The sequence below is a fragment of the Neofelis nebulosa genome, chromosome X (assembly GCF_028018385.1).
Source record: "Neofelis nebulosa isolate mNeoNeb1 chromosome X, mNeoNeb1.pri, whole genome shotgun sequence".
Lineage (NCBI taxonomy): Eukaryota > Metazoa > Chordata > Mammalia > Carnivora > Felidae > Neofelis > Neofelis nebulosa.
Genome location: NC_080800.1, coordinates 5,782,372 through 5,808,872, shown reverse-complemented (window position 1 = coordinate 5,808,872; position 26,501 = coordinate 5,782,372). Strand labels below are relative to the sequence as shown.

General features: G+C 46.5%; 1 protein-coding gene and 1 long non-coding RNA gene across 9 annotated transcripts in view; one reads left to right on the top strand and one right to left on the bottom strand.

Annotated features, from left to right (window-relative positions):
• Positions 1-22,656, top strand: part of ANOS1 (anosmin 1) — a 186,871-nt gene extending 164,215 nt beyond the window's left edge. The window contains exons 9-14 of one of the 2 annotated variants that reach the window (XM_058714525.1): positions 668-811; positions 11,990-12,084; positions 14,125-14,296; positions 14,732-14,952; positions 17,093-17,234; positions 18,779-22,656. In XM_058714525.1, the coding sequence (XP_058570508.1) occupies positions 668-811; positions 11,990-12,084; positions 14,125-14,296; positions 14,732-14,952; positions 17,093-17,234; positions 18,779-18,837 (833 nt within the window). In that variant the 3' untranslated portion in view covers positions 18,838-22,656. Of the gene's footprint in view, positions 1-664; positions 812-11,989; positions 12,085-14,124; positions 14,297-14,731; positions 14,953-17,092; positions 17,235-18,778 lie in introns of both variants that reach the window. The other variant, XM_058714524.1, reaches the window with a different exon arrangement.
• LOC131503113 (uncharacterized) overlaps positions 1-26,501 on the bottom strand; it is a 545,963-nt gene that overhangs the window by 13,579 nt on the left and 505,883 nt on the right. For 4 of the 7 annotated variants that reach the window (XR_009257326.1, XR_009257329.1, XR_009257331.1 and 1 more), the window contains one exon: positions 22,403-22,473. This is a non-coding gene — a long non-coding RNA (uncharacterized LOC131503113). Of the gene's footprint in view, positions 1-9,319; positions 13,056-15,035; positions 15,135-18,345; positions 18,503-20,320; positions 20,431-22,402; positions 22,474-26,501 lie in introns of those variants that run through there. The other 3 variants (XR_009257325.1, XR_009257327.1, XR_009257328.1) reach the window with 3 other exon arrangements.

The window sequence follows — 26,501 nt, the reverse complement described above, 5'->3', positions numbered from 1 at the left end:
CCTTTGAATCCTGGAGCAGAGGATATAGTGGGCACACTGGTGACAGTGGGCATGGTAGTATAAGTGGGCACCACAGTGACAGTGGGCACAGCGGTGTCAGAGGGAATGGAGGTATCGGGGCACGGCAGTGTGAGCAGCAGTGGACGGTCCATGTGGTTGTTCTGCTTTGGGGTGCTGGGGTCCTCAGTTTTCCTCTACTTGCCTCACCCAGGTCAGGAGTGTCCTCCCTGCCCCTGCTTTGTTCCCTCTTGCTCCTGTCTTCCCAAGCACGTGGAAGGGAGGGAAAGGAGGGAGGAAAGGACGGAAGAAAAAAGAACCCTTAAATTCTATTGTCCCATCTAACGTATCACTGCATTGCATTGCATTTGCTGACTCAATATTTCCCATACAAGTTGATTGAATAAGGTTTCCATTTACGGCCTCGCCCCAGGTGTTGGATAGATGATGCTGGTACTTCTGTGAAAAGCTATCTGTATTGTTTTCATGATACATGGTATTTCAATGTCATTTTACTTACTTTCTTTATAACTACAAAAAAAAAAAATCTATAATGAGAAATGCTGTCTATACCTCTTTGCACCAGAGCACCTTTCTCGCCGGGGTGAACGTATACTGATCACCGATTACGTTTAACAAGGGAATCACAGTGTTGTACTTTTTTCAGAAGAGCAAGTTGGGAAACCCAGGAAGAGTGTGGTGCACATACAGCCATCTTTCCAAAGACGACGGCCTGCTCGCCTCCTGGAAATCGGAGCTCCCTTCTATCAAGACAACCAGCTGCAGGTGAAGGTCTACTGGAAAAAGACTGAAGGTGCGTCAACGCTCTTTGATGATTTGTTATTTGCATCAAGTAGCCCAGTGATCTCAGGGTGCTGGTGAGAAAGTCAAGTCGAGACACGGTGTTGATATTAAGGAACATGGCAGCTGAACAAAACACTTTAGTCCTTTTTTTTTGTTTTTAATGCCTTGCTGTTGTGAAGTCTGGATGGGCAGCCCCGTCTTTCCCAGGAATGTGTATCATATTTGGAAATCAGTATCAGGCAGCTGCTTGCACGTTAACATTTCAGGGACGTTAGCCTGTCTTCACTGCGTTCTCAGAAGGCCGATCTTGTCTCCGAAATACTCATTATTTTGTGCTGTAAATTTTTGTTCTAAATGAGCTTTTTGTTTAAAAAAAAAAAAAAGGCAACCCAAATAATTGGATTTGGAGATGGGAATGGAGAAAAAAAGTCACTTATCTCAGTAGTATTTCATAGGAACAGCATTTAGGTGGATGTCCCTTCGGAAGTTATCTGTGTTTCTGTTCTTCCCTGATTTGTTTTATGTGTATGTCCCCCCATATATACTATTTATGTGTAAAAAGCACACACATTTTCATGTAACATATGAGCATTCTACCTTGTCGCGCATTTCCGGTGACATTGTTGAATCGCTGCTGTGCACAGACACGCCACACTATCCCAAAGCTCCACTGAAACACACCAGTCAGGTGCCTTCAGAAGTTCCATGCTATGATTCATTCTTCAGTAAAGGTTTGCCCTCAGAATACATTCTCTTCGTTCTGAGTCTTTGCTGGAGTGGCTGTCTTTGGGATAAATTCATCTTGTCTTCTTTATTTGTAGCATATTTATCTTGTGTTATTGAAATGGTCCTTTTGGAACTCCTGGCGTTTTGAAAACATACAAAAAATAGGTTGTTTCAAGAGCTCAGTTTTTACAATTCTTCCATTTCTTCTGGAAGGGCAGTGTTGCTCCGGTATTCACTCATGTGCTATACAGGAGACTGGTGTCGGAGTTCTTCTTGTTCCAGCGGTTTCTTCACAACTGTTGACATCTGGGGCACCTGGGGGTCTCAGTCGGTTAAGCGTCCAACTTTGGCTCAGGTCATGATCTCATGGCTCATGGGTTTGAGCACCGTGTAAGGCTCGCTGCTGTCAGTGCACAACCCGCTTCAGATCCTCTGTCCCCCTTGATCTCTGTCCCTCCTCTGCTTGCACACTCTCTCAAAAATAAATGACACATTAAAAAAAAAAAAATGACTGTTTCCCCAAAGCTCTGGGCTGCTACCTTGGCCCTAAATCAAGTATTATGGGAAAGTTAATTTCTTTAACTTTCTGTACAGTCATTTGGCACATTTTTCCAACTTTCTGGCATTACCACATTGTCTTAACTACTGTAGGTTTATACATATTTTTAATAGCCTTTCAGTTTTTTTACTTTTTTTCAAATTGTCTTGATTATTCTTGGCCCTTTGCATTCTTGTATAAAAATTTGCAGTAGTTTCTTGACCTCCACAAAAATCTTCCGAGATCTTTACTGAAATTACAGTCAATCTATATGGTAATGACTGGAGGGGCGCCTGGATGGCTCAGTTGGTTAAGCGTCCGAATTTGGCTCAGGTCATGATCTCACGGTTCTTGAGTTCGACCCCTGCGTCAGGCTCTGTGCGGACAGCTCAGAGCCTGGAACCTCTTCGGATTCTGTGTCTCCCTCTGACCCTGCCCTGCTCCTGCTCCGCTCCTGATCACGCTCTGTCTCTCAAAAAGTAATAAATATATGGTAATGACTGGAGAATTCACTCCTTAAAGATCTTCACACTTGACATATCACTTTATTCAGGTTTTAAAATTTCCTCTCAACAGTCATTTGTAATATATAATGTGGAAACTGTAATACTTTTTAATATGATTATTCTGAGGTGTTTGTGTTTATTTGGATCCTATGATATATTCATGCATACATTTCCCTCCACTTTATTCTCTAACTTTTGCTGCCATATATAAACATGCATCTTCAAGGCAGCTGGGTGGCTCAGTCAGTTAAGTGTCCAACTCTTGGTTTCGGTTCAGGTCATGATGTCATGGTTCGTGAGTTTGAACCCCACGCTGGGCTCTGTGCTGATAGCACGGAGCCTGCTTGAGTTTCTCTCTCTCCCTGTCTCTGACCCTCCCCAGCTCACACTCTCACTCTCTCAAAATCAATAAACTTAAAAAATCCATCTTCTATTTATATCTTGATGGTGAATCCAGCCATATTGTTATATTACTTTGCTCATTACAACATTTCCTCTGATGATTCTTTTCCATTCTTCTGTAAAGGCAATCATGTAGCATGTAAGTAATGAGAATTTTATAGTTTCCTTTCCAGACCTTTGACGTTTTACTCCTTTCCCTTGCCTTGACGTTCAGTACAGGGTGGAATACAAGTGATCATTGCAGACGTGTATGGTCAATATTCCCATACAATAATGACTGGAACCCACAACGACCAAGGAATCACATCTGTCTTCAAGTGAGGATTAAACTGAAACCACCGTGCAGTAGAGTTACTTTGCTGGCAGATGTAGGTTGATTTCACCAGATCACATGGCCACTTAGGAACTAAGAATAAGTCATGCTCTAACTAGAGTTTTGTCTTCCTCCAGAATGCGCTTTTTCTTAAATTATATCCATCCTATTTCCCTTTTGATTTTAAATTTGAAAGCCAAATTAACATATAAAACATAGGGGAGCCTCACTGTACCACAACCCTCTGTAGAAGGAGACTGTGGAAAGCTTTGGAGAGTCCAGCCCTCTCTGAAGTGGAGAGCATGTGTGCCGAACTTATTCCACATTTGTTCTCCTTCTAGAAGCCTGTTAGGCACCCTGTGACCTACAGAATCCCAAACCAAAGTTCCCCAGACGCTTATGAAGCATGTGTACATTCATAATTATCACAAATGTAGGAAAGGAAACGCCTTTTAAATCAAAACACAGTGCTACTATTTTACGAATTCTGTTCAGAATGTGAAAATGAGCTCTCTTTCTGTTATGAAAAGGACACTTTGCTGGCTTTCTGGACGTTTTCACTCTGTAAAATTATAATTGTGTGCACTGAATACAACTCAATAGACCCATCTCAAATGGTTTGAAAGCCTTAGGCACAAGTACCTGAATATTCTTTAATCGTAACTAATTTCCACTGTTGGATACACTGAGTTGAAAACCTAAAAGAAACTAAATGTTGCTGACAAATCAGAGGAGAAGAGAATCTTGTTCACTAATTGAGACAAAATTGTAAGTAGAAATTGGTTTCTACCTATCCGTTACGTTTCCTAAAAGTGAGGGTGGCCAGAACGTTGGTTTTAGACTTGGGAGTTAGGAACTCGGAAGCACAAATCTGTTCACTCACACTGAATATTCTCACAGAGACAGCTTCAGTTGTTTTGTATTATTTATGATGACACAGCATATAATTTTGTAGGGAAGTGACTCAAACATCAAATATTAGCCCACCTTAGTGCATATGGTAGTTGGCTTATAATAGTGAATGCTCTGGAAGGAAAGAAATATCCTCAACAGTGAGTTTCTGGAACAATCATTATTTATAAAAGGAATAGTTGTCCTTTTGTTATTCTACAGACATCAGTTCCGAATAGAATCTACAATTGATTATTTTAGGCTTTTTGGTTTAGGCTTAGTGTTTGCACTCCAAAAATATGAAAAATTAGCTCAGAGAGAGAAAACATACTTCTACTTTGAGTAGAAATGCCTTCTGCCTAGGAGGTGTTCAACATTCTTTTACAGAATTGTACAAAATCAGGAAGTCTGTCTCACCAAAGCATTTTTACAAATATGAAGAGAACGAGGCATTATTTCATGAAAGGATATCATCCAACTAACATTTATTGAGCATGTGCTACCTACCAGGTGCTATTTCTGGTGTTAGAGATGCTTAGAGAACAAACTCCCATCTAAGAAATGGGCATTTTCTGATGCCTCTCCACGTGTATGTCCCCTGCCATCAGTGTGGAGAGTTCCCCTCACCGCAGCTATTCCACGGTGCTCCGAGATGGTCTCTTTCTCACAGCTCTGAGTTCAGTCAGGCCAGCATTCTTGATCATTAGATGTTTGGAATTTAGAGATTAACACTGAATTAAAAATTGTGCAGCCTTTAATTTTTGCCAGACACTGTTGGATACATTTTACTTTTTATTTCGAGTTAGTATATTTCAGGAACAAATTAGAGACATCTACTTTTTTGAAGCGTAGTTGAAGTATGCTGAAAATAAATTTCAGTATTTAAAAATACTTCTCAAGGACTTTTTTTTTTTTTTTTAATTTTTTTTTTTCAACGTTTTTTATTTATTTTTGGGACAGAGAGAGACACAGCATGAACGGGGGTTGGGGCAGAGAGAGAGGGAGACACAGAATCGGAAACAGGCTCCAGGCTCCGAGCCATCAGCTCAGAGCCCGACGCGGGGCTCGAACTCACGGACCGCGAGATCGTGACCTGGCTGAAGTCGGACGCTTAACCGACTGCGCCACCCAGGCGCCCCTCTCAAGGACTTTTTAATTCATTTGTGGAAGGAAGAACCTAAGCTCAAGAACCAGAACAGCAAGGCATTTAGGATAGAATTTTCATATGTATCCCCTTAGGAAACATTTGATTTAATGACACTGTTTTTCATATTCTAGTTAGACACTTGGTCCTGAAGTCATATCCTAAATACGAGCTTGCAGTATTTTCATACTTGGCAAGATGAAGCTGAAGACAAGACTGACTGTCTGTCTATCTTGTCTAATTTATCTATTTATTTTTGAGAGAGTGCATGTGAGCAAGTGGAGGAGGGACAGAGGGACAGAGAGATAATCTTAAGCAGGTTCCATGCTCATTGCAGAGGCCATATTGGGACTCGATCCCATGACCCTGGGATCATGACCTGAGCCGAAATCAAGAGTCAGATGCTCAACCGAGTGAGCCACCCAGGTGCTCCAATGGTCACTTAAGCTTGAAACCATTCTTTATTCTTCTCCCCTCCACATGTTAGGTATATGGTGTCATACTTTACGTCCTTTTATTTTGTGAATCCATTCGTAGAAAAACTTACTGCTTGTGTTTACTGCTTTTCTTATTCTTGCTTATGGTCTTTCTTTTCCACTCAAAGTGGCCCCTTTAACATTTCTTGTAAGGCTGGTTTAGTGGTGATAAATTCCTTTAGCTTTTGTATGTCTGGGAAACTCTTTCTCTCTCCTTTTATTCTGAATGATAACCTGGCTGGATATTCTTGACTGCGAGCCTTTTTTCTTTCAGCCACTCCCTTTTGCCCTGCAGAGTTTCTTCTGAAAATCAGTGGATAACCTTAGGGGGTTTCCCTCGTATGCAACTGTTTTCTCTTGCTGCTCGTAAAATTCTCTCTTAATCACTACTTTCTACTATTTTAATTACTATTTATCTTCTGTGGACCTCCTTGGGTTGATATTTTAGGGGCTCTCTGTGTCTCCTGGATCCAGATTTCTGTTTTCTCCCCCAGATTTGGTTTTCAGCTATTATTTCCTCATACTCATTTTCTGCCCCTTTTTCTCTCTCTTCTCCTTCTTATATCCCCCTATAATGTGAATGTTATTACGTTTCATGTAGTCACTGAGCTCCCTCAGTGTATTATCATTTGTTGTTAATAGTTTTCTCTCTCCTGTTCTGCTTGATTGCTTTCCATTACCGTGTCCTCCAGTATGCACTGCCTCTCTTCTTCTGCTTCCTCTAGTCTCCTGTTTATTCTCTCTTGTTGATTCTTAGTTTCTGTTATTGATGTTTTCATCTCATTGGTTCTTCGTTATGTTTTCTATCTCTCTGTTGATGTTCTCACTGAGATCCTCTAGTCTGTTCTCAAGTCCAGTGTGTATCTTTATGACCATTACTTTAAATTCTCTATCAGGCATTTTGTTTAGCTCTCTTTCTGTGATTTTGTCCTGTTGTTTCATTTGGAACATATTCCTCTGCCTCCTCGTTTTGTCTCACTCTCCGTGTGTGTTTCTCTGTGTTAGGGAAGTCAGTGACGTCTCCTGCTCTTGAAAGCAGTGTCCTTATGAAGAAGAATTCTGTAGTGCCCCATAAGCAGTGTCCCCTGTTCACCAGGGTCTGGCACCTCAGGGGAGTCTGCTCTGTGTGTTGTGTGCACTGCGCTCTTGTAGCTGAGTTGTGTTTCCCTTCAGGCCAGTTGTCTTCCATGGCTCTATCTGCCTGTTGTGGGCAGGGTTTGGTTCCTGTGTTGTTAGGGGCCAGACTGGGGTCACCTTGGGCTTGGGTAGGGTCAGACCAGGCATTTGCAGGGCATTCTTCCTGTGTTATCCTCTGAGAAGCTCATGTTGGTGGGTGGGGCTTGCAGTGAGACCCGAGGTCTGCCTCCAGCCCACTGCTGGGGCTACAGCTGCAGTTGTCCTGGCATGTTGGTTACCTTCCCCTCGCCCTGGGGCAGGAGTTGCTTTGGGGTGATGTTGGCCTCTGACAGGACTGTTTGCACAGTGCCAGGCTAGGTACACTACTTTAGATGGGCTCTGGCCAAAAGTGTATTGGAGGGGGTGGGTCCCGCAGGAGAACACGGGGGCAGGGGTGTGCGGAGTTAGCAAGGTTCGTGAGGGCCACGTGCAGCCCAGATCTGGCTTCAGGGGGCGTGTCTGCAGAGGAGCATTGTTAGCAAGCAGGTAGAGAGTATTTGTCCTGCAGCAGGCATCCCTGTTTCCAGGCAGGGAGGTCAGGGAGAGAAATGGTGCCTGCCACTGTTGTTCTTGGAGAAACTTCCCAAAGATCCCTTCCCTGCAGCACATATTCTAAGGTTACTAAACAGATCTCCCTCCTGTGAACCCCAGGTGTTTCTCATCCTGTTGCTTTTGTGCTGTATCTCAGAAGGACTATTTGTTATGCTGTCTCTTTAAAGGCGGGGACTCTGTCTCCTCACCCTCCAGCTCTCCAGAGTCATCCCTGCTGAGTTTAATGTTTAAGCTCTACTGATGGTAATAATTCAAGAAATTCTGCCCCTCTAGTTTGCAAAGCCAGACGTTATGGGCCTTGTCTTCCGTGTGTGAGTCCCCCTGTGCTTTGGGTGCCTGGTGTGAGGGTCCACGCCCATGGAATTTCTCTCCCGGGACAGTCCTGGGGCTCTGGTTAATTGCCAACCATGTCTCTGCTCTTCCTACCCTCTTGACAGTGTCTCTTCTCTACATCTAGCTGTCATGAGTCTGTTCTGCTAGGCTTCAGGTCATTTTCTGGGTTGTTTACACTGAGGTGGGTGTTATCTTGCTGTATCTGTGTCATTATGTGAGCTTGGGATCCTCCTCCTGTGCCCTCTTCCCTGGAAGTCCAAGAAAATGATATTGAAAGCCGTGGGACTGAACAAAATTATTCAGAAAGGGGACCATGAACTCAGGCAAGGCTGAGCTCATCTAGAGCTGATGGGGGGGAGGGGGTGGAGTTGAAAGCGGGTGTCCAATGTCATTTGTTTTTTTTATTTTTTGAAAGAGAATGCCTGTGAATGGGGGAAGGGCAGAGAGAGGGTGACAGAGGATCTGAAGTGGGCTCCGAGCTGACAGCACAGAGCCAGACAAGGACCTCGAACTCAGAAACTGCAAGTTCAGACCTGAGCCAAAGTTGGATGCCTAACTTACTGAGCCACTCAGGTGCCCCCAATGTGTCATCCTTAGCACCTCCTCTTATGAAAATAGAACCATGTTGTAAACAATGCATACGATTCTTAGAGTCCCAAGAGTACTCAGCTATCACTGTATGCCATATCACAGTATTAGCACAAACCAGAATCAGTCCCCTCAGCAGGGAGTGTCAGCCCCAGAGCAGACAAGAGTCTCTTCCCATCTCACGACTTTTTTTTTTTTGTAACATTTATTCATTTTTTTGAGAATGAGGGAGACAGAGCACAAGCGAGGGAGGGGCAGAGAGAGAAGGAGACACAGAATCCGAAGCAGGCTCCAGGCTCTGAGTTGTCAGCACAGAGCCTGATGGGGGGCTTGAACCCATGAGCCACGAGATCATGACCTGAGTCAAAGTTGGGCGCTCAACCGACTGAGCCACCTAGGTGCCCCAAGGTCACGACAGTTTTGAAGGAAAAAAGCATGGTCGTGAGCACAGAAGACCCAAAGTAAAGACAAGTGGCCGTGTGGTATTTATGTAGTGTTTTGGAAACATGAGGGTCAGGGATGCTAAATTAGCAGGCTAGAATAATCAGGGAACCAGAAATTCATACCAGGACACTGGCTCTCCTTCTCGTTTGTCCTACTCGAGGTGCTTTGACAGGAGAAGCGTCCCGCAGACTGTCCCCGGCTGCGGATGACTTCACTTCACGTGGGTGCTGCTTTAGTGCCCGTGTGCTCCATGCTGGGGACGTGGAGGGACTCTGTTGATGGGGCCAGCGGGCTGCTGTGGGTGATGGCAGTGAACTACAAGGCAATGTGCGGAACCTGAGGGCCCAAATCGGCGTTTTATCAAATTGCGTTTTCCGTTTGGTGATCTCATTGCACTAAAGACAAGCCTGAGAGACGCTGAGGCAGAAATGGCGGGTGACCCGTTTTATTCTGTCTGCCTGCGTTTAGAGTGACTTTTTCACAGCAGAGCCAAAATCAGTTAAGTCATTGTCATGAGTGTGAGACGTGAGTACAGATTTCGTTTGCTGATGCTCCTGTAATTTAAAATTATTGACTCAAAAAAAATCATTTTTTATTTTTTCAAGTGTCAACATACAGTTTTTACTTATTGGCCACATACTATCATCTCATTCTCTTTACCACCTGCTGTCTCTGTACAAAATAATATTTAAAAAAAATGTTTTTTAATGCTTTATTTTTTTTTAAATTTTTTTAAATGTTTTTTAATTTACTTTTGAGACAGAGAGAGACAGACCATGAATGGGGAAGGGGCAGAGAGAGAAGGAGACACAGAATTGGAAGCAGGCTCCAGGCTCTGAGCCATCAGCCCAGAGCCCGACGCGGGGCTCGAACTCACAGACCGTGAGATCGTGACCTGAGCTGAAGTCGGATGCTTAACCGACTGAGCCACACAGGCGCCCCTAATGTTTTATTTTTTGAGAGAGAGACAGAACATGAGCAGGGAAGGGGCAGAGAGAGAGGGAGACACAGAACCCGAAGCAGGCTCCAGGCTCCGAGCTGTCAGCACAGAGCCCGATGCGGGGCTCGAACCCACAAGCCGTGAGATCATGACGTGAGCTGAAGTCAGACGCTTAACCGACTGAGCCACCCAGGCACCCCAAGATACAATTTTCAGTTCTTATCTACGTCCCTTAAATTTTCTCTTTGACCTTTCTTGTCACTTGTTTTGCTGGGAAAGGTATTTTTCGTTATCCTTATTGCTACAAAATTTAGTTGGCAAGGCCCCTAGAGCAGTTTCTTCTTGCCAGTGTTGTTAATGAGGAAATGATCCCAAGTATCAGGTTGCTATGCCAAGGAGGTCAGTAACAAGCCATTTTGAAGTTATTAAAGAGGGAAAGTGCATATTGTAAATGTTGTAATATTGTAAGCTCACCCAGAAAAAGTAAGTAAAAGTCTATTTCAAGCTTCTACAATCATAAACAATGTTATAGCATGAAAGGAGATAAGGTCTTTAAATATTTTTAAATGTTGTTTTTTAATGTTTATTTTTGAGAGAGAGAGAGAGAGTGAGAGGCGGAGGGGCAGAGAGAGGAGTCACAGAATCCGAAGTCGGCTCCAGGCTCCGAGATATGAGCACAGAGCCCGACGCGGGGCTTGGACCCACGAACTTCAGTTGCTTTACAGGCATGAGTGACTAGGGGCCACCACATGCGTGGTATTTTCGTCATTGCAGACACCGTAGCTGGGCAGTGGCAGGCAGACGGCCTGCTCACGGCCTCGTGCTCTGCCCACAGCAACCTCCAGGCCTCCTCCCCACGTTCACTGCAAAGTTCTGTCTTTGCAGATAAGCCAGTGAATGGATCCACAATCATAACCTTTGGCAACACACCTGCCTGCTTATCTTCTGTATTAAACTGTAGCCAAATTACCTTCTAGCCTAACGTACATTTACATGCTTTGTTTGTTGTTTATGTAGCTCTGTGAGCTTTTAAGTCCCGAGAGCAGCGGTTTGTATACCTGGAACGGCACCACTTGAAAGAAAGCATATGAATTCATTCATTGACTTCATTCTTGTGTATCATGTACGATTCTTCCCCTGGAAAAAAAAAAAAAAAAAGCCCCGATGCCTGTTGTGTAAATCTTAAAACCTCTGGTAAGTGGTTCCCGGAACTGATGGTGCCCGCTTGATATCCGCCCGTCCTCTCTGATTGAAAAGCTCCTCTTTTCTCGATCCAAAGTGCTCCAAGTGAATTCCCACTAGAACCACCCAATCCCGTCAAAGCTTTAACCCTCTGGAAACCTCCATTAAATACTTGGCGTAAACAGCGGGGACGCGGCGTTAATCAGTGGCAGAGCAGTGCCTTTCCACACCTTCGGGCACGCGGGTTGGTGAATAAACCTGATGCCGGCCAGACCTCCTCTTCCCATGCTTGGCGGGGGACTCGTCATCAGTCTGTCCTTTATCTGAGAGATTTGCCCCAAGTGAGGCCACGTGTGGACAGTGGACACACTGTGCCAGGGAACCCACGTTCTGTCTTGGACAGCAAGTCGGGGTTCCGCAGAGATCAGACACACGGGCGTGTGAGGATATGCACCTGTGCACGCTGGAAGGGAAAGGTGCCCACCTGGGTCTGTGCTGGGGGACGTGTGAGGCACACAGGGGAGCTCGTCTGACTGCTCAGTGCTCCCAGCGTGAGGAAAATGCTTTGATTTTGCCTGGGTCTATCGGCTATGTCAGCCACCTGTGGGATTCACACTCGGGATGCTCATTCCCTCTCCCAGGAGCAAAGACGCCCACGGCTGAGTGCCGCCCTGTCTTGTGGGGGTTCCGCTCAGCGCCGACCCCGCGGCTACGTTTCTCTCAAGACCTCCTGACAGCCCCGTGGCTGTGACTTTCCTGTGCTTTCCGGTTGGTTCTCGCATTTCGCCAGGTTTCCCCCCAGGCTTTCCTCCCGACAGTGAGTTCTGCAGGCCCGCTCGCCTCCTCGGCTCTGTGTCTGCGTTTGTGGCTCACTTCCACAGCTTCATTTCCTTCCTGCCCGTTGTCGCGATCTGAGAGCCGCGGGCTGTGCGGCACGTGGCTCCAGACCGTCCTCTCTATGCCCTCTGACCTTACAGATCTCAGCGTCGACCGATACCACGTGCAGTGGCTCCCGGAGGTCTGTGCCCACAACCGCAGTGCCGCAGCAGAGACCTCTTCTGGCATCACCCAGGTAAGAGACGGTCACACCGCCCGATTCTCAGCGCGATTTCACTTCCCTCAATGTGCGGAAACAGCAGACTGCGAGCTGTGCCCAGGGTACGACGCACACAGCTCGTTCTCACGGATTAGCTGTTGGGTGATCGCGAGGTACAAGTGAAAACACAACGGTCCTTGTGTTCAGTCCTGCAGTATCCGCTGAGGGCTCCGTCCCGTGGGGGCACACGGCAGGGCCTGAAACGCGGAGGCTGCAGACGCGGTTCGTGGGGAACTCCCAGGTCAGGGGGGAAACGCTTCTGAGACCCCCCGTGTGTCTCAACTTAGTTGGACAGAAGCTTTGAATTGTTCTGAGTCCTGGGTTGGCAGCACGATCTGCGGGTGGGACGGTGCCTGTGAACTTCCGTCCGACCCTGTCATGCCCCATCTTGCTCTGCCGCGTCACTGGCTAATTCCTCCTCGTCCGGGGAAGGAAAGACGTTCCCTGAGTCGCACACGGTGTGCCAGGACCGTTTCTGACTTTTCACTTGAATAGAACGCTACGTCCTTGCAGGCAGGAACCCTTCGGTACCAGCCAGTGTGTTATTCCAAATATTTGGGGCTGATGCACGAGTTACAGAGGGCCATCAAGGGACCAACAACAAAACGGTGCAGAGGGCGGTGAGGTGTCCAGAATATCGATGCCAGCAACTTGTCTGTGATCTAGCAGGACAGTCTAAGATTTCCAAAGGCATGGCCCCACATGTCTCACATGTTGATATATGCTATTTCAGCAGAACATTTTTCTTTGGACTATTTTCTAAAGCAGCAAGTGGGGTATTTTTAGAATCCTATCTTGATCACATAACTTTAAGGTAGTAAGATAAAACATGTCAGTGGGTCTGCAGAAATACAGCTTTTTACTGGATTTGACTTGTCCCAACTCATGCTCGCCAACATCGTTCCTTTCATGTTTTCTTAAGTGGTTCCCAAAGTTTGTGGCGTTCACTTAAAAAGAAAAAAGAAACATTTTTAAAAAGGGAAAACCACTTGAAAAGCAGAGAAAGAAATGACCGGAAGCGGGGCTTATTAAATTTTTTATGGGCAGAGGCGAGGCTTCTAGTAGTTTTTTTAGTTATGCATGCGTTGGAATTGTATGAAATCTGGCTTATTTTCAGGGGACCACCCAATCCTAGGCTTACCCTCTCTAGAAAGTCTGAAGGTCATAATAAGCATTTGCTGAACACGTATCCTGTATCTGGTAGAAATAAGAATGAAAATCCCGAGAAAGCAGTCTGCTAAAGGCTCACACCTCATCCACTGCCATTTGTAAAGGACGTTTAGACCCATTTATTTTCAAGCTCTGATGGAGCACGGGCTACTTTATCTGTAGCTACGGAGGCCTGCCTTCCCCGCCACTCGCACGCATTCTTTATGTAGCTGCGAAGTCTGTACTTAGTGGCTGACGTGGGCTTCCAGCAGATTCCCGTCCGGAGTGTAGATTTGCTCCCAAAGAGCAGTGTTTCAGGCAGAGGCTGCCATTGGTCCCGCTCTCCCCATGGCATGCCCGGTGCCCTGGCTCTGCCCGCCCACCTGTCACCCCTGGGCAGAGGGCCAGCTGCTTCCTCTGTGCGCCTGTCCCCCACTCCGCCCACCACTCCGGCCTCCATCCTGACCCGTGACTGAGGCCGCGGGCTGAGCCCCTGCATCTCGTACACATGTGCCTCAGGCTCTGGTACACACTAGACGTCAGGAACAAATGAGACGTGGGTTCACAGTCTGGCACTCCCACCTGTGTGCCTGGCAACCGTCACACGCGGCCTGGAAGGTCCCATGAAGCTGCTTTGGTCCTGCCACGCCGCGGTCCTGTTCACTTCCAGGGGCCGTGTCCCACGCCATGGGACGGCCCACAGTCGTGAGGAACCAGAACGTGCACAGTGTCTCCTTCGTAGTTTTTATAAAAGCCACACTGCATGCATGCACAGGAAACTATCCTTGTTGGAACAGGACTCATCTGCCCCGTCTTGATCCCTAATGAGACGTATGGCTAGCATATTCCCTCTCTCTCTTGCTCTAGGAAAATTATATCATTCTTCAGGATCTGTCGTTTTCCTGCAAATATAAGGTGACTGTGCAGCCGATTCGGCCCAAGGGCCGCTTGAAAGCAGAAACCGTTTTCTTCACGACTCCGCTGTGCTCTGCCCTGAGGGGGAAAAGCCACCGGCACATGAGCTGTCCCGGCGAAGCAGGTACGTCTTGAGCTGAACGTGCATCTGTGATGCCAGCCACACTTGGAAAACCTTTTGGCGAAACGCAGCTCTGACACGGGATCACTTCTCACAGCGTCACTACCCACCCCGGTCATGGCGCTCACTTCTCCTCTTGAGGAAGCGGCCAGATCTTGCCACGTGGTGGAGACCTCTCTCCTCCCGTCCCCAGAGCTGGGTCCTAAAAAGAGTCCCCAAACCACCCAGCAGAGTGGCCGCACTGAGACCACCTCTGGCTGGCTGTCCCCGTAGGTCATGGAGGTGATGGCCTGAAGCCCTGCATGAGGACCGAGCTCAGACCGCGTGTGCCTCCCCTGGGGAGCGGCTGCCTGAAGTGCCCGTGATCTGTGCAAACAGCTCCCATGTCCAGTCCGTGTCCCGCAGCCTGACTCTGCCTCTTATGTCCTCTCCCTCCAGGTCACGTGCCTGCCAAGGTGCTCGCCAAGCCCGAGAACCTTTCTGCCTCGTTTGTCGTCCAAGATGTTAACATCACGGGCCACTTTTCTTGGAAGATGGCCAAGGCCAATCTCTATCAGCCCATGACTGGCTTTCAGGTGACCTGGGCCGAGGTCACGACGGAGAGCAGACAGAACAGCTTGCCCAACAGCATCATCTCACAGTCGCAGATACTGCCTTCCGTAGGTGTCGACTTGCTTCCTGTGTGCATGTCGTCATGTCCGTGGCTGGTCATCAGCAGCCACTGGAGGCGGGAGGCGGGGGGCGGGGAGGGGGGTACTCGTGCCACACTGCTGAGGCGTCTTCCCACATTTTCTTCTTCTGGAGCCATTGTTGTGCAAGTATTCATGACCTATGATAGGTGCTGTTGTGAGCAGGGAAAACGGTCAGCGGGACATAACCTGTGATTTCCTTCAGCAGCCCCGAGCCTGTCCTGTGGGCAAGTGGTTTAACTGTTGTCCCTCGGGTCCAAGTGGACCTGCCCTGTTTGAAGTGTTAAATTGGGGGAAAACAGCTCAAAGAAGCTTGTTGTTTCTCTCCCGTTTCCCCCTTCAAATCTGGCGAGAGCCCGTAATGAATTGGCCTGTCTTCCAGGCCACTTAATTCCTTGGCTTGAAGAAAAAAACAAAATGAACCCCATGTGTGGGCTTTTACCCTCTCTAAAAATGCCCTTAGGACATCCAACTCCTGGTCCACTGAGAAAGAAAGGAAAGAAAAAAACAAGTCCGGAAGGAAAAATTCCTTGGAATTAGAAAGTAGTTATTCTATGAATGTGTTAGGTTTTATTGAATTCTGAAAAGAATGTGTTGGCATGAAAATAAACATGTTCAGTCCTGGGCATTGACAGATACTGTGTTTTGTGGAAAACTCTTGGCTCGTTGACTGAACTTTGGATGATCAAGAATTCACATCACAAGATGTGCAGATGAAAACTTTCAACCATGGGAAAGTCTTATGTTAAGGAACAAACACTGAAATCTCAAGGGTGAGCCCTGAGAACTGGCACTTTGGCACACATGAACCCTGCCAAGTGCGCTGGGCTGCCAGGGTCGAGCGGGGTGCTGAGAGGCGACTCGGCACAGGGCTCTGGCCAAGTGGGAGCCGCCAGTCTCCCCTGTGAGGCTGCTGCGCTTCCCACTGGCTCTTCAACCACTGCCTCCTGTCCTCCATGCTCCCACCTGCTCTGACCACTGCCACCTGTTCTCTGTCACCTGTTCACCACACTCCCACATGTTCTCCAACCACTGCCACCTGTCCTCCATGCTCTCACCTGCTCTGACCACTGCCACCTGTCCTCCACGCTCCCACCTGTTCTCTGACCATTCCCACCTGTTCTCCACACTCCCACCTACTCTCTGACCACTGCCACCTGTCCTCCACGCTCCCACCTGTCCTCCACACTCCCACCTGTTCTCCGACCACTGCCACCTGTTCTCCACACTCCCACCTGTCCTCCATGCTGCCACCTGTTCTCCACACTCCCACCTGTTCTCCACGCTCCCACCTGTTCTCTGACCACTCCCACCTGTCCTCCACATTCCCACCTGTCCTCCACACTCCCACCTGTTCTGACCACTGCCACCTGTCCTCCACACTCCCACCTGTTCTCTGACCACTCCCACCTGTTCTCTGACCACTCCCACCTGTCCTCCACACTCCCACCTGTTCTCCACACTCCCACCTGCTCTCTGACCACTGCCACCTGTTCTCTGACCACTGCCACCTGTCCTCCACACTCCCACCTGTTCTCCACGCTCCCACTGTTCTCTGACCACTCCCACCTGTTCTCTGACCACTGCCACCTGTTCTCCACATTCCCACCTGTTCTCCGACCACTGCCACCTGTCCTCCACGCTCCCACCTGTTCTGACCACTGCCACCTGTTTTCTGATCACTGCCACCTCTTCTCCACACTCCCATCTGTTCTCCACGCTCCCACCTGTTCTCTGACCACTCCAACCTATTCTCCATGCTCACCCCTACTCCACACTCAGGTCTATTCTCTGGCCACTCACAACTATTCCACACTCACATATCCTCTGTGCTCCCACCTGTTCTCTGTGCTCACATGTTCAAGGGCTCATACCTATTCTCCATGCTCACACCTGTTCTCGACCACTCCCTTTTTCTCCACAATCACACCTATTCTCTGGCCGCTCACACCTGTTCTCCGTGCTCACACCCAGTCTCTGCACTAACACCCGTTTGACCACTCACACCTGTTCTCTGACTGGGACCAGTCTGCGGGAGAATGCGTCTGTACCGTGCCTGCTGTTTTCAAAGAGTCACTGATGAGCATTTCCTTTTGTGTGGCTCCCTCAGGATCATTACGTCCTAACAGTGCCCAATCTGAGGCCATCTACGCTGTACCGACTGGAAGTGCAGGTGCTGACCGCGGGAGGGGAAGGGCCGGCCACCATCAAAACTTTCCGGACGCCCGACCTCACGCTGCCCTCGGTGCACAGTGAGTGTGGGACACAAAGTCAGCAGATGTGGGGAAACACTCCGATAAATGACCGAGTTATCACAGATCCCTGTGAAGCGGGGGGTTCTCTTCATCTCAAGTCCTTCCGCCCCATGTGTGTCGAGCACGGGACTTGATTCTAGCCACATTAGCATCATCGTGTGCTTGGTGACTAAGTGCTCCCTCCCTGCCTGGCATCCCTTTCCTCCCTTCTGTTTTCTACACGCACCAGGCTCTGTACTTACCTTTTACACTGTAAATACACATGAGGGAGGAAAATCTATAACCTCACAGCAATCTGAAATTGTTTTAGAAACTGCGATTTTCACATGTGATGATCTAGGAAACACGTTGCTAAGGATTATTTTCTCACAACACACATTTGAGTGTAATATATTACATAAATTTTCTTCATACTATGACCCAAATCAATCTACTGGATTTACTGTGAAGTCCAGGTTTTTTTTTTTTTTTTTTAATTTTTTTTTTTCAATGTTTTTTTTTTTTTTTTTTTTTTTTTTTTTTTTTTTTTTATTTTTGGGACAGAGAGAGACATAGCATGAACGGGGGAGGGGCAGAGAGAGAGGGAGACACAGAACCGGAAACAGGCTCCAGGCTCCGAGCCATCAGCCCAGAGCCTGACGCGGGGCTCGAACTCACGGACCGCGAGATCGTGACCTGGCTGAAGTCGGACGCTTAACCGACTGCGCCACCCAGGCGCCCCTGAAGTCCAGGTTTTTAAAAAGAATCGTCACCCACTGTTTCAAAAACACTGAGACTCTTGCCGATTTTTAGATTATGGACTTCATCTCTTTCCAGCTTAAATTTATAAAGCGGTGCCTCCAGATTTGTCTGTTGCTAAGAAAATAGAGCAGGAATCCTGGTTTTACATTTACAATTGTATTAGCTACATTTGCCCCGATTGCTGTTCGCAGCTAGAATTGAGGCAGACGCCAATGAGCCTGGGAGAGCTCGGCAGCCCCTTCTCTTTGTAAAGGTCGGGTGAATGCTGTCCTGATACTCCTCCTTTGAAAATGGGTTTCACGTGAGGACTGGTTACGTTTTTAACTTCCGAGGAAATAGAAGGACTTTTTAGGGGGGAGGGGCGCACCTGGGTGGCTCAATAGGCTGACTGTCCGGCTCTGGGTTTCAGTCAGGTCTGGATCTCATGGTTTGTGAGTTCGAGCCGCACGTTGGGCTCCGTGCTGACAGTGTAGAGCCTGCTTGGGATTCTCTCTGCTCCTCCCCTTCTCTGTCAAAAAACAAACCTTAAAAGAAAAGAAAAGAAAAGAAAAGAAAGGGTTTTGGTGTGCTTGGATAACTGTACAATGCAGGAAAGGGGGTTGTCCTAGTCCTCTTGTGAGTTTATGGATTTGGGGGAGAAACCGAGGGGTGGGCAAGAGCAGGAGGGGAGGCAGATTCGGAGCAGGGAAGACGAGGACGTGGGAGGGAAGACTTTCTGGCTCCGATGCTTTCACTGTCAGCCGGTACCCGGCTTCCTGCAAAGCAGCAATGACTGATACGTCTGTCCTGTCACCCTTCAGGACCCCACCTCAAACATCGGCATCCTCATCATTACAAGGCTTCCCCAGAAAGATACTAGACGGCTCCAAACGACCTCTAAGAAGTGAAGGAATGTGCCGGCGTGCTGAGCTGCCGGGCCAGCACGTGTGGCTCTACAGGCAAGCGTCCCACACAACTCCCTCCCCCCGTAACTCTGCGTCCGAGGAACCTCTGCTGATCTCGGGCACCTCTGGAAACTAGCGACACACAGCCAGTGGGGACGGACCCAGCTTCCTGTGGGGACGGAGGAAAGGAAGGTGAGGCCCGTGACACTGGAGGCTAAAATATCCACATACGAATCCCCATCGAATGACTGCAGAAGTGAGATCTCCCTGCATTTGGAGGAGCACGTTCTCCCTGCATTTGGAGGAGCACATTCTCAACACAGTCCACACATGCACACAAAGCATAACGCTAAACCAACAACACGTTTTTAGATTCAACGATGGCTTTGATTTGCAGAGTCAACTGAGATGATGCAGTTTTTAGGCCCTATTTTTTCCGATCTTTCCTAAGATGATTTATACCACGTGTAACTTTTAACTGACAAAGGTTAACCTCAAATACAGCAATTAATTTAAATCTCCGCATGTCCCTAAGCTACGTTCACCCAAAGGCGAATGAGCATTGCGTCTGTGAACTGCAGTTTTCAAAAGACATCCAAAACAGGAAAGATTCAGCCAATCACGCTGCTATCCAGAGTCTGCCTTGGAGAAATGAAAGTTCTTTCCTGGGGATACTTTTTAACATTTCATCCTGCAAAATGAGACATTTTCCTGACATGTTTTCTTACTTCCCTTGTCCTTGTTTTCTTAATGCAGAAAAGAGCTGCTGATAGGCTTTGTTTTACCACTTCACGAACCTAAAAATTTACAAAACCTCTTGCTTAAAATGAAAGAATCCCAACTACTGGGTATCTTCCAGTCCTTACTAAGTTTTGCCTTTTCTTAATCAAAGTAAGCTACTTGTATGCTAGAATATTCCCTATTCTCGGTAATGTAGGAAACACGAGGCCATGATTGACAGAGGATGGCTATTTAGTCTTTCAAATCCATTCTATCGTACTGTTTGCCTCCAAACTACCCTTCGTAGCATGGACTCGGGTCAAGACATATCAACCATACGTGATGTCGCAGTGCACCTTGGGGCACCCTTACACCCAGAAGCGTTTAGTCGGATAAAGTTTGCTCTTGAGGGAATATCCATGTTTATGGTTTGAAATGCACAGATATGTTTTTGTGTCTGTGTACTTGTTTGTGTGTGTGACACACACACATCACAGACCTTGAGACTCACCGAAGAAATGGTTTTCACAGCTACCGAAGGTGGATAAAGACACAGTGCTTCTAGAGAAAAGGATTATATATTTTCCCCACCAGTGTCTCTTCTATGAGGAAAGAGCAATGTGTCAGAAGTTAAACATTTAAAAGGAAAGCCTTCCTCATCCCGCTATGTACCTACATAAACTGGGAAAGGTTTGAGTACCGTCTTCTTGGGTTTTGATGGTGGGACTGGGTACTTACTGTGGTGTGGTTTCCTGAGAGTGTGCGGACGCCCTGAACGCTCCTGGAGGAGAGAACTCAGGACTCCTTCACTTCTTGTGGCTTGTCCACAGTGTCAGGAAGCAAATGCACTACAAAACGGAGACAGACTGTTTTTCCTATCCTGTCGATGCACATCTTTAGGAAACACGGTCCATACACATGGATATGTGGTGACAGATACTGAAAACTGGTTCCTGTGTGGTAACGACTTTTAAAAGTCGATGACATAGGCAATATTTTGCAGCTTAGCACAAGTGACGCTCCTGGGGAATCTCAGCAGGAAGCGCGTGTTGCTTCCTAAGTGTTTTCTGCAGCTCCCAACAGGGTCTGCGACACTCTTAGCACAACGTGGTGTGAGGTCACCTGGTTCCCAGAGTTTCGCATTTGGAACGCACAGCACGGAAGACACCCCTCCTTTCAAACAGCCCCGAGCTTGACCCAACACCACAGTATCTTCCAGGAAGCTCTGACTCATGCCAGTGCCCTTAGCAGCAGCTGAATTTCAAATTGTCAAATTTCCACAAATGAAGATGTCTAACATTGGCTACAAGTTTGTCTGTTACTTTGTCACGAACAAATCCAATATTTGCGCCAGCAAATTTTTGTACGGTTGTATAGTTCAAAATGGAGGCGTGTATACATACATACAAAATATTAAATTATTATATAAGTTTAATTTTATAAAGTTTAATTATGTTTCTTTTATCTGGGTAAGAGATGATGAGCAAATCTATGTTTAGTTTGGATGAACGTTCTGAAGCTTACAGCTCCCTTAGGAAATCGAAAGCAGCTCCTAGGAGCATCTAATTCTGCAGTAACATTCGTAACTTAAATATTATTCACATTTTTGGAAGAAAAATGCTATTGATTGGGTAATTAAGGAAACATGAGTTTCTTCTATGAATTTCAATCATATGCAAATCGGCCAAAATATACCATTTTTTTAATTTTAAAAATTTGAGTGCCCTAATAAAGGGATATAACCTATGGGTTGTCTTTTTTTTTTTCTCTAAACACAGTCTACATGGCTAAGTGTCGAATACATTTAATTGAAATTAAATGCATCTCTCTTCTATGAGGACACATATATTCAGTGACAGTATTCACTCTTCAAAATGCCCACCAAAAACAGCAAGTCCTCAAGTCCCGGCTTGTAGCTTCACGGCAGCAGCCGGTGAAGTTACCTGTTCTGCCCTCTTTTTCTAACCGCAGCCCCGTGGGGCGACATTTACAAGTGAGCGTGTGCCCTTTTAAGCCATTTGTTGTTTTAATATGACATAGTAGAGACACTAACATTGATGGCAGGGAGTTTTTTGAAATGATTATGACACAAATCCAAGTTTAAAGATACGTCTGTTTCCTGGGAACCTGAAAGAGCCCATCACTAACTCTACAAAGCAGGCTTTCTGCAGCTCAGCAGATGGGGCGCTGGGGCCGGTTATGCTCTGGGGTGTAGCACAGCATCCCTGGCTCCTTACCCGCCAGATGTCCCCAACTGGGGACAGCCAGTGATTCTTTGCCTGGCATAAGGAACTGAGTCAATTACAGGAGTAAGCCCCAGGAAGTTACAACATTTGACTTCAAAGCCCCTGTGTTGGGTCTTATGTGCTCTGAAACCCGTGATGGCGACGCTGAATTTTGACTCGTGTCTGTATCGTGCAACTACACACAGTAATTCTGTCCTTCCTACTAGTCAGCGTCACTTGTGATAATGACTTATTTATTTAATGCCCTTTCTTACACCTTGTGCCATGGATTTAGTAACTCAGTTTGCTCATTCCCATGATTCCAACTATCTCTGAATCTTTCTATACAAACCTTCACGTTGTAACCAGAACAGGAAGGCTAACTGTTGCATGTAGTTGTAACTCCCTGAAAATAATAAATGCATAACGATGGTGACTCTTACCTATGATTGCGCATGGCCAGACTCCGTTTCTTACCTCTACTGAGTATTTTAGCAAGTTCTGCCATTGACAGAGTGATTAACAGAGGTCTGTATGTAAAGTTACTATTTCTTTACTTCATTATACTGTAGTGTGCAGATAACAGAAGAGCTACCTTCTCATCCAAATGGCCAACAGAGATCACGCCTCTTAGACTGGTCATTTCACGTCAATATTTATTTATGTCTGTAATAAAAAAAAGTGATTTTTGTGTGTGTCTGTCATGTTAGGGAGAAGTAATCCTGTAAAAAAAAAGCATTTTGTAAAAAAAAAAAAAAGTATTGTAAATAGTCTGATATTCTGTGACTCATTATTTTCATGTTAGAGTTTGTACATACTGATTCAGTAATAAAGTATCCTTACACCTGCCTGGTGGACTAGACTCATTTATTAAAAAAAAAACAAAAAAACAAAAAAAACCCCACACTTTCGTTTTTCCATTTTTTCCCCCCTATGTTCCCAGCGAGAGTCCAAAAGTCAGTATGAATGGAATTTGAGGTGTGGCAAATGTACTTCATCCTAATGAAAGTATTCTGGGGCCTGGAGATGACACTTGAGATTTCTTTCATAGTATTTACTTACGGCTGTTATTGCTGATGGCTTTGGTGGCATTTTTTGTCAATAGTCTACAATTCAAAGTGTCCCCCTCCCCCATGCATGCATACAAGGCTAGAGGTACGAACTTCTCTTAGTCCTCGTCCCTGCTTCTGTGGTTTTCAACACCATGCACTGTATTCAGGGCTCCCGGTTTCCAGCATCCAAGGACAATTGTGAGCCTTTCCTGCACTTCCCACTGGGACATCAGCGTATCTATCTGCTCTGAATGAGCCAAATGCCACCACATAAAGAGTGAGGAATGACGTGGTGTTCTCCAGGGGAACCTCAATCTTCTCCTTCCTCCATAAAATCACCCACTTGATTTATACATTCATTCGACAAACATTCCCTCAGTTTCTGCTGTGTACCTGGTCCTGTTCTAGAGGTGGGACATTGCCTACAAAAGGAAAGCTCCCCGTTTGCTTTCTTCCTCAAAGTAGGCAGAGGCGTGATAGATAAGACACGACAATAAATGAACAGCAAATAATAATAAATGGAAATGCTCAGAGGTGGGGAGATGAGATGCTGTGGGATGCAGGGAGAGAGAGGCCAGGATAGGAAGTTCAAAGTCTCGTGAATATTTTTAAAGATTACTCTGGCGGCCATGGGCAGAAGAGCTGGTGTGAAGAAAAATAAGGGGGCAGATCAGGCCGAAGACGTGGCCTTTGTCCTGGCAAAGACGGGATTGCGGATTAAAATGCAACGGTCACAGATGTGCAGGGAAGCCAACAGATTGGGGACACGTTTTGGAAGCCACAGTGATAAGACTCATACTGGCAGGTGAGCCACAGACAGAAACATGTTCTGAACATCACTGAGGAATTTTCAAATCACAATGGGGACAGATTCTTTAAAAACAATTAGCAATAACATGTAGGAATCCAGACCCCAAAGGCCACATACTGTATGACTGCATTTTTTAAATGTTTATTTTTGAGAGAGAGAGAGAGAGAGACACCGTGAGTGGGGGAGGGGCCGAGAGAGAAGGGGACAGAAGATCTGAAGCAGGCTCCGTGCTGACAGCAGAGAGCCTGATGTGGGGCTCGAACTCATGAACTGTGAGATCATGAACGGAGCCAAGGCCAGATGCTCAACTGACCGAGCCAGCCAGGTGCCCCTGTATGCCTGCATTTTTATCAGACGTCTGGACTCAGGAAGTCCCCATGCAGAAGGCAGATGAGTGGTCGCCAGGAGCTCAGGGTGGGGGCATGCCACTGACTGCTCCATGGGCACAGGGCTTCCCTCTAGAGTTAATGGAAATGCTCTGTACCTACAGGATATGGTTGCACAACATTGCGAATGTACCAAATGCTACTGGGTTGCACACTTTTAACACTTTGTGTTTACATGAGTCTTACTTTGATAGAAAACAAATGTTAGCAATCCTAATATAGATACACCCGTATACCTAATATATCTACCTATATGCCCAGGTATATGTCATGGTGAAGAGGCTGCATGTCTGAGAAACCTGTCTTGTTCAGTGAAACTAAATTTAAGTGTAATTAAAACGTATAGATTTGAAAAGTCATTTCATGGACTAACAGTAATCCAGGTGCATATCCATGGTCTACAAGTAGTTTTGAGAAAGAAAAAAAAAAAGGAAACTGAAATTCATTATCTACAACAGTAAACGCTGCCCAAAGTAGGGAAGTTTCCAGTCTCAGATTACTGTAACATGTAAAGATTGAGTTTTGAATGCTCACCCCTGGTTATTAGCATGACCCTGGGTCAGTGGCTCTCAGAACTGGCTGCCTACTTGAATCCCCTGGGAGGCTTTGAAGAAGGCCAGTGTTTTCTGGTACCTTCAGACGTGGAGTGATGTGTGGACAACAGAGCTGTTTGAAAGCTAATTCCCCAGCTAATTCTCGTATGTGCCTGATGTGGAGAACCACTCTTCCAGACGATGGGAAGATACGAATGAACGATACATGGTATAGACATTCCTGCTTGCAGAGCTGAAGGAGTACAGAGTCATACCGTAGCATACAATTGGATTGCACCGGAGTGAAGTTTTCTGACCACACTTTATGCTTCACTGAATCATATGCGAAGACAGACACACAGACACTGAGTACACATGCAGATAGTCCCACATGTAGACAGACGCAGGTATACCTAGAGATAGCCCAGTCTTCTCTTGGTACCTGGGGATTTACTGTGGCACATACTGATACAACATATAGGTGGTCAGACACAGCTTGGATATTCTAGTGTGCCGTTAGTGGAAATTATAATCTTTTCTGGCCTGGTGAAACAGCTTTCAGAGAGGCAGCTTGTAGTGATTTACATGTAGTCAAAGACAGCCAATTAGAATCGATCTGTCAGTGAACTTCCAGCCCCAGACTGTGTGCAATCCAAAACTGATTCTGATTGACCTCTTTGTCCCAGATATCTCCTTCCTCATCTCAAACGACAGCCCATCAAAAGCAATTGGCTGCATTACGAATAATGGAAACCATTCCTCATGCCTTCGTTGAGTGCACCCTCTGGGTATTGCGCTGGGTCGATCATAAGGCCCTCTCTGTAGTTTACAAGGGAAACAGCTAATAGAATTAACCCCTACAGCTAACATTTACTGAGGGCGCAGTAACAGTGAGGCACTTGGCTAAGTGTGCTATTTGCATGAGTTCATTCATTTCTTCAATCATCCTAAGGGGATGGCAGCATGTTAAAGCTGAGGAAAGTGAGATACAAGTTAAGTCAGCTCCAGATCAGGTAGCTAGTGAGTTACAAAGTCTGAAAATGAACCTGGGCCATGAGTATCAGGCCACTAGACTCTTCTGCCTGTCAGCCTGTCCTCCATAAGCTCAAGTTACAAAAGGTACTGTGTACAACATGGCAGAAAGGAGGATCCTAGGCTCCCCTCGTCCTACAGCTATAATCATATGAATGCACCCACATGAGTGTAAATAAGCCAGGAAATGACCCAAGACTCTCCACAACTATATGTAGAAAAGAGGCCGTATTGAGAATAGGAAGGGCAGAGACATGTTCGGGAACCAAACACCTGCAGGACTGTCTGCGGGAGGGAAGGACACTGCGGGTACAGAGAAGGGAGAGGAGGAGAAGCCAGAGCAGTCACTCCCTAGCTCTGGGGACCCACATGGGGAAAACAAATACCCATAATGTTTGGCTTTGAAAACCAGAGGGACTTGACTTCTAAGTTCTAACAATCCTGGGGCTTAACACCTAGAATTTTAAACATCACCAGGCTCGGTTCTGAGAGAGCCAGAGGGTGAGAGGAAACTCAGTCTCTGCCCATCAAGTGGCAGCATAACAAAGAACTGTTGAGGTACAACATAGAAGCAACAGTTTGAACAACAACTGGGGTATATGGGAGGGAGATGTGTTGACTAATCTCAGAGCACAGTATAGAAGGGCACAAATCCTCAGGAGACTTCTTCAAGAACTAAAGAGCTGGTGGGTACCATTCCCACCACCAAACCAGCCCTACAAGAAATGTTAAAGGCATAGTTTTGAATGGAAAGGAAAGACCATAAGCAGGAGTAAGGAAAGTAGGAGCACGGAAGCAGTTAAAGTAAGTATATCTATAAAAATCAATCAAGGGATTCACAAAATAAAAGGATGTAAAAAGTGTGATACCATATACATAA